Source organism: Anabrus simplex, chromosome 1, assembly GCF_040414725.1.
Source record: "Anabrus simplex isolate iqAnaSimp1 chromosome 1, ASM4041472v1, whole genome shotgun sequence".
NCBI lineage: Eukaryota > Metazoa > Arthropoda > Insecta > Orthoptera > Tettigoniidae > Anabrus > Anabrus simplex.
The window spans coordinates 244,700,845-244,713,686 of record NC_090265.1 but is presented as its reverse complement, the minus strand read 5'-3'; the positions used below and the strand labels follow the sequence as shown (position 1 = coordinate 244,713,686).

At 36.4% G+C, this 12,842-nt stretch overlaps 1 protein-coding gene across 1 annotated transcript in view; it reads right to left on the bottom strand.

Annotated features, from left to right (window-relative positions):
• Nucleotides 1-1,499: 1,499 nt before the first annotated feature.
• The window catches only part of Agps (alkyldihydroxyacetonephosphate synthase), a 285,528-nt gene continuing 274,185 nt past the window's right edge, over nucleotides 1,500-12,842 (bottom strand). Inside the window, exon 12 of the mRNA XM_067159073.2 lies at nucleotides 1,500-7,650. Within this exon, the coding sequence (XP_067015174.2) occupies nucleotides 7,325-7,650 (326 nt within the window). The 3' untranslated portion in view covers nucleotides 1,500-7,324. The remainder of the gene's footprint in view (nucleotides 7,651-12,842) is intronic.

Sequence of the window (12,842 nt, the reverse complement as noted above, 5' to 3'; positions counted from 1 at the left end):
AGATACTTAAATGCATAACAGTAGCCTGTCCCACTCCTGCAAATTTTGTACATTTTGATCCCAAACCTGGCCCGTTTGGAAGGGTTGAACTGAACATAATTCAGATGACTGCAACGAGGTTCTCATCCACATCACGTCCCATGTTGTAAATTCGCATGAATTTAGTTTCTAAATAGCTTATGACAGGCCTTTTCTTCTGGAGCTTGACAGTTACAACCGTGAAACTGTCGTCAGAAAAGTGAAGGAACCTACTTATCAACATAAACGGTTTGCAGCTCATTATGCCGCTATTGTATATAGAGGAGTTCCAATTGCTTTCCTTTTACTCCAATACGACTTTATTTATTTTTTCATTTGAACCATAAGAATATACCAGGCAATGTAGGATTTCATTTCACCCACAGTACATTCTCGCCAAGCTAAGCTGGACTGTAGTGTCTTTACATTTGGATCACTCAACAAATGTTTAGCATAGTCATTAGTTTTCATCATTACCATATAATAAAATTCGTCACCAAGAAACTCTGACACTATTTGTATAACTGAAGGATTATCGCCTAGTCTCCTGGATACAACGGCATTCACACCATGAATCGCGGAACAGGGAATACTTTTTATTTTGTTAGCATCACGAGTCCATGCCCAGTTCTTCTGCTGAGCTGTACCACAGTCATCTTCTTGCCCTTCCTCTTTGATTTCCACATCACTTTGTTCATCAGAACTGTTACTAGAACTACTAATATCACTGAAAGAACTACATTCCTCATCATCATAACTTTCTAAAAGGGATTGCATATCGGTAACTTTTGAGCCGTTAACTTGCAGCCATGCTGTTTACAAATGAAGCTGTAAGTTGAAAAATAGTCCACTTCAATTTAATATTACCAAGCACACATTACAAATGCAACTTACTCTGTGATCTACTGAAGGAAAGTTGAATTATGAAGTAAAGTGAGACAATGGAACAGTTCCGTGGTCCGGCATTCAGTCTACTAAGAGCATGGAACGGTTCTGTGGATCGGGCCCAATGAGTTAAGATTAGCACTGTGAGCTAGATAAGGATTTCCAGAGCTGAATTTCCATAAATCCAATCATTCAAAGAGAACCGTGGAAGGAGCACAACATCCTCAAAAGAGGGTGATCCTACCATGCGATCAACAAAATCAAGTCTCTACAACCACTTGGAAGGAGACCAACAATCAGCGAACCGAAAGAAAATAACATATTGACCGTGCTGGATTTATTTGATGAAAAATATCATGCGTTTTACCGTGAAATTTGTGCCTGAAATATAATTAGCATAACTCTGTATTTTAAATTGATAATAAATGGATAATTCTACGATTTTACATGATATTTGTTCAATATCGCTTCACAATGCTGGCAAGACTCTTTCTTCTCCTGTAAAATTCACTTTTATTACTGTTTACCTTTTTCATGTCAATGCCTCAATTATTTTCTGGGTTTGTAGGCTGGGATCAAAATTTGTTACCCACAGAGAGCTTGAAAAATATAATTTTCATCCTGTTAAGTAATACATTCACCATTACAAGGCATATTGAGATCTATTTAATTCTGTAACATTCTTTATTTCTTATATACTGTACATCTAAAGAGATCACTCAGTTGCTGATGACTTAGTGATCTGAAGAAAGAAATCACTATTATTGTTTTAAGAGTTTGTAATGTTGTGTATTTGCTTATGTAACAAGTAAAATCTCTGTCCTGTCCTCAGATTTCCAAAATGCTAATAGATTTTTAAATTAAATTAATAATAATAACATAATGGAGTCTTTGGATTATTATTCTAATAAAATTAGCTATAAAGACTAGTGAAGTACATTTTAAAATTAACATTGTATTTAACTGCCAAAGGTTAGTTGTACAAGGTCCAATAGAATACCAAAGAGTACACTTGAACACTTGACAGCATTTCATTGAATGATTTCAAGTCTTCTATTGTACAGTAGTGTGTAATCTTAAACTCGTATGTATTACCATTAGCACGCCAGTCATCTCTCAGAATTTTGGTGTTGTATTGAAGGATTACCATTTTTAAGCCCTAAACTACATTGCCCAACAAAAGAAAGTTAAGCACCCAGGAGTGTCCAATATTATCCCATTTTGGTATACATGCGTACCATTTATGTGTGAGTAAATGATTAGATTTACAAGGATATGTAATGTGTAGAACGCCCACCAGAGTGCACTTGTGATGGCACGTCCTGTTGTTAAGTTGTAACCAGTCAACTGCTGTAAGTCAGACAGTTAAGCAGGATGTGCAGAGAGGACTATATACAGTACGAAGCACCCGTGATGCCTCGCAGATGCGTTGGACAGCCTATCCATCAACTGGCAGCATTACCGCATTGTGGGACTGCATGAAGCTGCTTGGTCGTATTGTGCATTGCCAGGCATGTGGGCCATTCAGATGTTACAGTGGCCCGATGTTGGACTCAATGGGTACATGAGGGCACCCAATCATGTCGTGCAGGTTCAGGTCGACCAAGAAACACCACCCCGAGGGAAGACCGTTGCGTCGTACGGTGCGCCAAGCATTGCAGTATCCAATAACTTCGGCACCCGCCATCCGCAAACGTGTACTGGAGACTCTACAACATCCTGAGAGTGTTCCCGCACAGTGTCTTGACGACTCTCATCCACCGGATTGGGGTCCTACCACCACATGCGTCGGTTGCCATCGACACCAGAACACCAATGCCTGCGTTTAGAATGGTGCCTTACCCGGGAGGCATGGACAGAACGACTGGCGTTGCATCATGTTCAGTGATGAGTCCTGTGTCTCCATAACCTCCAATGACCATCGTGTGCGGGTTTGGCAGCGTCGAGGGCAGGGGGTAGATCGTGCCCATATTGTGGAAAGACATACAGGCGTAATCCCTGGAATCATGGTGTAGGGAGCCATAGGATATGCATTCAGGTCACTTCTAATAGAGCTTCGGCAGACTTTGACGGCACAGACATTCTGCATCCTACCCTTATGGCACAGCACCTTGGGAAAGTGTTCCAACAAGATAATGCACGTCCACACACAGCACTTGTGTCTACGGACTGTCTAGAGCATGTTGAGGTCCTCCCGTGGCCAGCAAGATCCCCGGACCTCTCCATCATTGAACACGTGTGGGATGACATTGGAAGGGGACTCCATCCTAGTACCAACCTGTGCGATCTGGAGGGACAGCTAGAACAACTGTGAAAGAACTTGCCTCAGGAGAGGATCCAAAAGCTGTCTGACACCATTCCAAACTGCATAAGGGCATGCACTGTGGCCAGGGGGGTGCGACACCCTACTGACCTGGCGCCAACATTCCACCTGTAACTGCCAACGGTCTTGTCTCTTTCATCCCGTATTGTAATTAGTTCAATAAAGGTACATGATCTTTCAGCATATGTAGTTTCACTTACTTTCAACCACTCCTTCTGGGTGCCTAACATTTTTTTTTTTCAGGCAGTGTATTTTTAAATATACTATCAGCATCAACTTAAGCAATGTATTATATGTTTTCATACAAGTAATTTGTTTTTCAAAGCACTATTATTTTACTTATATTATGAGGACATAGCAAGTAATGTAACTTTAAAGCTTTTCAGTTTATTGAATACTAATTATAACACCTATAACAAACCATAAAAAACACACTATTAAACAAAGAATAAAATGTCATTCTTTGTTTAATAGTTTTTTTACAGGTATGTTATAGGTTTTCTTTGCTATTTGTTTAATGTTGTACTAACACATTGAAGACCCTATCACCATGGCCAACTCGCTTGGTTATGTTATTGGTGTTTTAAAATTAGTGTTTTTTTTTGTTAGTTGGTTTATGTCGCACTGACACAGATAGGTCTTATGGCGGCAATCGTATAGGAAAGGGCGAGGAGTGGGAAGGAAGCGGCCATGGCCTTAATTAACATACAGCCCCGGCATTTGCCTGGTGTGAAAATGGGAAACCACGGTATACCATCTTCAGAGCTGTCGACAATGGGGTTCGAACCCACTATCTTCCAGATGCAAGCTCACAGTTGCGCGCTCCTAACCGTACGGCCAACTCGCCCGGTAAATTAGTGTTTGACAAAATGAAAAGCTTTAATGTTACACTGAGTCGACGAAAAGTATAGCTACCTTTTTAACAAAAGACATTAGTTTCACACCTACAAATCACATACTTGTGCAGCATTTGAAACCTGTGTACATGAAGGTAAAAACCCAACTAATTATTCAGATGAATATGGAAGAAATTATTTTTGGGTTTATAGGCTGTGGTCGAAATTTGTTACCCTCAGAGATAGTGGACCCCTTGACAATGCTGGGAACAGCTGGTGAAACATTACATTTACATTAGAATCTTTCTACGAATATTTTATTCTTTAAAAGTTATAGAATTTGAAAGAAATTACAATGTAGAATAAATCAAAAACATCCTGTACATTAATATCATTATACTGTATGTTTCTGCTGCAATTTCTGAATACACATAATTCAATGGAGTTCAACTATATAAAATATAAAAACAATCTGAGAAATGGAACAGAGTTCTCATGAAGTGATGTAACATGTCTAAGGGCCATAAATTGTTTAAAATAAAAAATAGTACTCCAACATACATTTCAATAAAAATACATTCTGAAATTTATCTTACAATATACCTTTGATATTTATTCAATATTTATCTCTAAAACTGTTTAGGAAAAATAAAGGCATTAAAAACAGATAAATGTAATTATGAAAGCCTTCATTTTTCTTTACATCTATTAATACTAACATGCGAGACCTTGTCAGTTGTAATCCACATACAAGTTCAGCTTTGTGCAACAATGTGTTTTAAGGACACACAATGTATTGATAAAATAAAATTTCACAGTAATGCAGGGTTAAGAAAAAAGATGCAAAACAGCAAGTCTGTAGTATTAATCGCAACTGTAGTTCCATGGTGAAACAGAGGAGGACAATGTTAAGTTCTTGCCAAGGAACCACTGCAACTGGAGCTCTGTTTAAAAGACTGTAGTTTCAAAGCAGAATACATTTTTGTTGATGGAGTTCACACGAACAGGGTTGTTGTGACAGTGAAGCAAAATTTACCGAATTCAGTAAGCATGCATCACACGAAAATTGTATTACACATTCCTGTCCTGTAAGACCTATAAAATTCATCTTACACATGTACTAAAACCAGAGGATATATCAACTAACAGCCCAGATTTTAGCGTCGAAGTCATATTCTGCATTGGAAGGATCATCAATCAACATAATACAAAAATCTGAGACCCAGAAAACCCACATGGCATTCAAGACACTCTGTAAAGAGTGAACGTGTTCTGTGGAATGACCTGACACAAATTGAGGTAGTCTGGTGTTTTTTGCCAAGCCTTTCATTTTTGACAACTTCTACCTCAACAGAATAACAGAACAGATTACGTCTTAGCAACGATCTTCCCCAACCAATCTTTCAATAGGATAATGCTCCTCCATACTTTCATTGTGCAGGTCATCAATACCCAAAACACCACCAAACTGGTATACTGGATCAATATTAATGGAAATGAGGCTTTCTCAATGTTTTTCTGACCTTCAAAATTGTAAGAGAACACCCTGGAACTTCTTTCTCTAACATTCCTTATGACAGAGTTCACAAAATACGTTTATATATATAAATCTCCAAACCACATGATGTGCTGCAGAACTCTTCACTGCAAAATATAACAATTGCCACAGTCCATGGGATGCAAATTAATTTATCTATAACTTCTACTTAGATAATTTCTCTGTATTCCTCTGGTAAATCCAAAATTATGGTATACATTATAGTACTCATACACACGTTATGAATGAAAATGCTGAAGTTGCATTGTGAAATGTACCCAAATTCCAAAGATTTTTACACCATTCATATTTTCTTGACATTATTTGACCAGATGTAAGATTTCAGAAAGAAAACAAAAGACATTAAAAAAAAAATTCTGTTTAGGTATCTAGTCTGTTATAAAAGCAAAAAAAGTTATCAGAAAAGTAATACAATTTTTCAATACCTTTCTAATACTAATATAATTTCTAATGTACAATTTAACGTTTCTGGTTGTATGCAGTCCCCCTTTCTAGGTCACTTTTTATTTTTGGTACTATGACATTTAAGTCAAATAGACATTTTGGACCCACGACCTCCTTAGTTCATAGTTTTCGGTCTCTCTATGCTTCTGATCATTGTTTCATTTTGGTCATGTGGTTTCAATTATAGAATATAACTTATCCTAGCAATGACAAACACAAGTTGGAATCGACTGTAATACAACCTGCCTGAAATGATTTACAGTACTCCACTAACAATAAGCCTATGCTGAGGAAGTTGCAGCATTTTGCTATAATTTTCACGAGCAGAGAACATGTCATTATTACAGATGTGAACTCCGAGAATAATGCACAGGGGTGGTGGTGATCTTGTGAACTTAAATCACGGAGGAGGAAGTTATCATGGTATTGCCAGAGGAAACTACCTTAAAACTTCAGGTCAATAGACTTCAGAATGAAGGCAGACTGCTGAACCTTTGATAGCTTGCAGATATTTAGGTAACTGGACAGCATGCACTTACACTTGATGGTGACAATTTTCTGTTACATGATTCAGAGTAAGATAATGCAGTGAGCTACAAACTGAAGATCAATCCTTGTGGCTGTGTCACTGAGTCAACAAGAAGAAGAAAGAAGAAGAAGAAGTTGGATAGTAGCTACTGATACAGTAAACTCCTGAGTGATCATGTCACAATAAAAATAAATATATCTTCCCTTTCATTTTATTTTTAGAGTATAATGACCAAAGTTAGCATAGTAGTACCCTACCCACAAAGTTGTTACCAATATGTAGTGACTCAAAGATATCAGTGACCGAAAAAGTGTGACCTGAATGGCCGGCACCAACATGCCTGTAACTTGCGTGTCTTTACTGAAAATGTGGGATCGAAACCACCGCTAATAAAATTTAACGAAGTTTTGGTCTTATGACAATTTTATTGGAAAAAAAAAAAAAAAGAAGCTTGTGTTATGAAAATATACTCTACCAAATGTGAAAAATACACCAAGTTGTAGATACTTCAGTAAAATTCTGCACTTAAAAACAACAAAATATCTACATAAATAACAATAACAAAGAGAAAACTCTAAAGGTACTTTTTAGAGTAATAAGAATGGCTTTTAACTTCAATTAATAAAAAATGACTAGTCATTAAACACCCCACAGTATAAACGGTAACACTGACAGACAAGTCACTGGAACATTTCAACATATACTTTAAACACAGCAGAGTGATAGGCGCTTCACAAGTGTGAGGAATGTAGGTTTCCAGTGGCAAAAATATTATTGGGATCGAGCTGTTCTTTTGTAGCCCGGTACAGTTGAACACCCAACTGAGAAACTTGGTTTGGAAACCACTTAGCTCGTAGTTTACCCACACCATGATGATGGGACAGACTACCCCCTGAAGAAAGAATCTCATCACGAGCCCTTTCTTCTAATTTTTCATATGTTCCCAGAGGATCAGGTAGACCAGTACATTTGAAGCCAAAATAAAAATATACACAGCTACCAACATCGTATGTCTGAGTCACCCGACAAGAGATCAAGTATTTTTTAATTCCAAGTGCTGTAAAAGAAAAAGAAAAAGAATTAGAAAATGTAATAATAATAATAATAATAATAATAATATAAATAACAATTTTACAGAATTCAAAAGGCGATCTCTAAAAAATGAAGTCCTCTATATTATGTACTAGAGGGTATTTTCAAGGCAGCCACCAAACAGGAATGGGTTATGTTATGAAAAGCTACATGAAAGTTGCAATTTTTCAAAAACAGTTTTGTCCAAAAGGATCAAGGATCTCAAAACATGCCTGATCGGATTATTGCCTACAGCCTCAAGAATGCTCAGTAGGAAAAAGAGGAAAGCCATCTAGTACAATGAGTATGCATTCTTTACACAATTTTCAGTGATTAATTCATAATTGAATATATAAGCGATAAAAAGTATAGTAAAACTTGCAGCAACAACTGGTAATATTATACTGGTTATAGAAACTTCATCTTTGAAACACCTTAGTAGTAGTAGTAGTAGTAGTAGTAGAAGAAACTTCTTCATTACAGAACCTGGCCCTCAATGGGCTTGTCATGAGATGCAGTATAGTTAACTATTTTTCCTTGATGTTTGAGGACACTAGCGAGAAAGCAGACTGTTTCCTGATGTTCATGCTTTGTGCTTGTTCACTTACTTCTAGCCATATTGTTGGAACAAAAATGAACAAATACAGTACTGTCCTCCTTAATAGCTAGAATATAGGCTTTTGTACTTCTACCTGTACTTCCTGTACTTCCTCCGACTTCTCATACTTTATAACGGAAAGTATTGGCAGTATGATCTCATTTTGTACGACGGCATGCATTTGTAGGTAATGAACCAAATGGACAGTGGCCGATGTTTTGATCTCACCACAGGTATGACTCCAGTGGTTGCCCCATTAAACTCCTGCCAAACCAATTTCTCTCTGACTTTGATACTTGTTCGTTACTTTCCTATACTTACAATATTATCCCAATAGGATCCATTTCTCCTTTTGTGTTTGTCCTGTGTTCCTATTCTTTTACCCAGACGTCATCACGTACTTGCTCTAGGGAGCCGGTGTTACTTGCTCCGCTCCGGACGGCTGTCAGTCACATGACAAGAGAGCAGCGGACAGGCGGGTTGCATACCATGGCGGTACTGTACTTTACAAGTCATCACTTTCATTTTTGATCCGTATTAAAAATAGCGATCTCACTTAATTTACAAAAGATATACATTTATTATTCAGCCTATTCAATACATGAAGTACCACGTTATGTGGTTAATTAGACATAAAGGATCTGAATATTATGGACATGTTTCGCCCTTCTTATTGGGCATCATTGGCATATTAACTAATCTTAAAACAAACATTTTAAAAAACGATAACATTTATAGTTTATAAGGATTGAGCTAAGATTTGTTATGATATTAAAATTTATGGAATAGTGGTTAAAAAATATGATATTGGGAAGTACAAGCACATGTTAAAATTATTGTAGACTAATTTAAAATCTTGTCTAAAAAGGTATTTGTATCGATATAAAGTTCTAAAAACGGTGTGTGTCTGGAATTGAAATGGATCCTCTTTGTTGTGAAAGTCAGCATATACCCATTTGCTGCGGTAGCTGCTAACATACGTCACGAAAGTGTACTGGTTGGAGCTGCTATGAGGAGAGATTATATCAGTATATGTAGGTTATACTTGATTTTCACATAAAAGTGTAGTCTTCTAGAAGATGTAGGAACCTCGATGATTAGTGTGTCATTAAACTGCAAAAGAAAAAAGAGACATATTTGACGTGTGTGTTTAAAACGTATGTAAATGTACAGTACTGTGTGTTATGTAAAGTGGGTACTTACTCAAACGCCGTATGTGTATCTACCTTGTTGTGTTAGCAGCGTTGGTCTGTCTGGAGTTCCTCCTTCGCGTGTTGTAAGGATGTGACGGAGGGAGGGGGGCATGCTGAGGGGGAGCGGAATTGGGGGGAGCATTACATGTCGGTGTCAATGTGGGAGGGGACTGTTTGGAGGGGCAAGTGCAGCCTTAGTATTCGGGGGGATAAGTGGAGTTGTTGATATGACGAATTTAAATGTTTGTGGAATCTTGTTTTGCTTTGGGTTGACTGTTTCTAATAACTTAGGAGTTAACATATCTGAGGGACTCCTAACTTCCGTATCATCATTAAGGTTGTGATCTTTATTAAATGTTTTGTCCAGAAAAAAATAAAAATAAAAAATATATATATATACACACACTCTAATTCATTTAGATGTTTACCCTTATTAGTATTCCTGATTATTGAGAGAGCCTTTTCTATTGAAGCAAAATGGTGACCTGTTTCCTTCATGTGCGTGCTCATTGCCGAATATTTATTGTGCTTATCTGCATTGAAGTGTTCCATGTATCTTATAAGGAAGCTTCGTCTAGCCTGTCCAACGTATGAAAATCCACACTGGAAACATGCCAGCTGTACACTCCCGAGCCTGAATATTTACTGTTATTATTATTATTGATTTTATTATAATTGAAAAATATGTTTTATGTCATGTTGGTTGTTCTGAAGGCTATGTTAGTGTTATATTTGTTGAAAGTGTTATCAATTTGATGGATAGCTGGGTTACTATATGTAAAAGTGGCGTATTTAGTTCTTTTAGGTTTGTCTGGTATAAGGTTTGTGGATAAAATGTTTTTAATCTTATGAAGTAGGCGGTTTACCATTTTCATCTTATAACCATTAATTTTGGCAGGATTCCTTAAGTAATTTAATACTGTTTTTAAGTTTGTAGGGGATAATGGGTTTCTTAAAGCTCTATATATCAGACTATAAAAAGATGCCTGTTTCTGAGAACTGGGGTGTAGTGAGGAATTATTTATGGTTACGGACGAGTGTGTAGGCTTTCTATGAATCTGAAACTCAAAGGAGTTATTAGTTCGGGTGACTTTTATGTCTAGGAAGTTTAAGGACCTTTGTCTTCGTCTTCCTTAGTGAAATTTACGTTAGGATTGATGTTATTTAAGCTTTGTAATACTTCGTTGCTATTGGTGACATTCTTACCAATTATTACAAACGTGTCATCCACGTACCTCAACCACAAACAAATCCCTTTAATATTGGTTTTGATTTTTGTGTGCTCAATCGTGTCCACGTAAATATCAGCTAGGATGCCCAAAATTGGGTCTCCCATCCCTAGGCCGTTCTGTTTATAGATTTTCTTATTAAAAGTGAAGTAGATATTGTCTAAAATAAAATTTAATAGTGTCATGAATTCGTCGATCTCCATTTTACTGAGGCCACTATGTTTACAGATGTTATTATAGATAATGTTGATAGTGTCTCTGGTCGGGATGTTTGAGTACATGTTAACCACGTCAAAGAAGCATATTGTACGATAAGGCTGTAGGTTGAACTTATTTAGGGTCTCACAAAAATCGATGGAATTCTTTAAAGGTTGCTTGTTATTAAATGTGTAATGTCTCTTAAGGAAGCCATGAATATATTTCGAAACTTTATAGGTTAGAATGTAACGGCAGTTGATGATGGGACGTATTGGGATGTCATTCTTGTGCATTTTAGGAAGGGCTCTTGCTACAGGGATGCTGGGATTCATGTTTGTGAGTCTTTGCTCTTCTGGTTCATTAAAATGAAATGTAGATTTCTTTAGTAATGTCTTTAAATTACGTTGTGTTTTTGCCATCGGGTCCTTATTAACCAACGTGTAACTATTACTATTAAAAAAGTCTTCTGCTTTTTGAATATATGTTTCTTTATCTTGTAGAACTATTGAGCCTCCTTTGTCGGCTTTAGTTACAATGATGTTTTTATCATCTATCTTGGTTTTCATGTTTTGTATTAATGCGTGTTGTTCAGGATCAAATTTAGTGTTCAGGTCTTCTGCTAATCTTGGAAGTTTTTTCTTTAAATCTGTTCTTATGTCATTTTGTATTTCATAACGTAGTTTGGAAATGTTGGTTTCTATTTCGGCTACTGTATTTATGATGACTACCTCTTTATTCTTGTTAGGCCAATTATATTAGAGGCCCTTGTTCAAAAGCTCTATCTCTTTATCTGAAAACTGTGTGTCCGTCAAATTTACTACTGTAGGAGTGTTGGTATGTGATGGATTTATCTTCTGTTTGTCTGTATTTTGCATAAAATGTTGTGTTTGGGATATTCTTAATTGCATTAGTTTTTTGTCTAGTGTTGCCTGTTTCTTATCCATCAAATGCGTCTGTTTGTCGTCTACACGTTGTTGGAATGATTTCCATTCTAATAGGACTAATTCTTGGGCTACTATTAAATGTGTTCTATATAACTGTAGGTTCAGTTGGGCTTTCTTTTGATACTTTATTTTGATTTCATTCTTTAACCAGATGTCGTTTACTCTATTTTGAACTCTGTGTGCATTTGTATTATTTAAATTCTTTCTTTGTGTTGATTTCAAGAATTTTGGGATCAATTTCAATTTCAGACAGTTTTTTAGGAAAGCTACATCCTTGTTTAATTTACATATTTTTGTTTTACGATTGAGGAATTTGTTCAATTGACATCTTGCCTGGTTGGCTACTACATTACAATTCATCACTTTCATTTTTGATCCGTACTGAAAACAGCGATCTCACTTAATATACAAAAGGTATATATTTATTATTCAGCCTATTCAATACATACAGTACCACGTAATGTGGTTAATCAGACATAAAGGATCTGAATATTATGGACATGTTTCGCCCTTCTTATTGGGCATCATCAGCATATTAACTAATCTTAAAACAAACATTTTTAAAAATAATAACATTTATAGTTTATAAGGATTGAGCTAAGATTTGTTATGATATTAAAATTTATGGAATAGTGGTTAAAAAATATGATATTGGGAAGTACAAGCACATGTTAAAATTATTGTAGACTAATTTAAAATCTTGTCTAAAAAAGTATTTGTATCGATATAAAGTTCTAAAAACGGTGTGTTTCTGGAATTGAAATGGATCCTCTTCGTTGTGAAAGTCAGCATATACCCATTTGCTGCGGTAGCTGCTAACATACGTCAGAGGGTGGATTTTGTTTATATACGTTCCAACATTAAAAGATAGGTTAAGAAAAGGCGAATGTTACGATGTATCTTCAGTAAGTTGATTGGTTTAAGATACTCTCTGATATAACCGTTGCGAAAGTGTACTGGTTGGAGCTGCTATGAGGAGAGATTATATCAGTATATGTAGGTTATACTTGATTTTC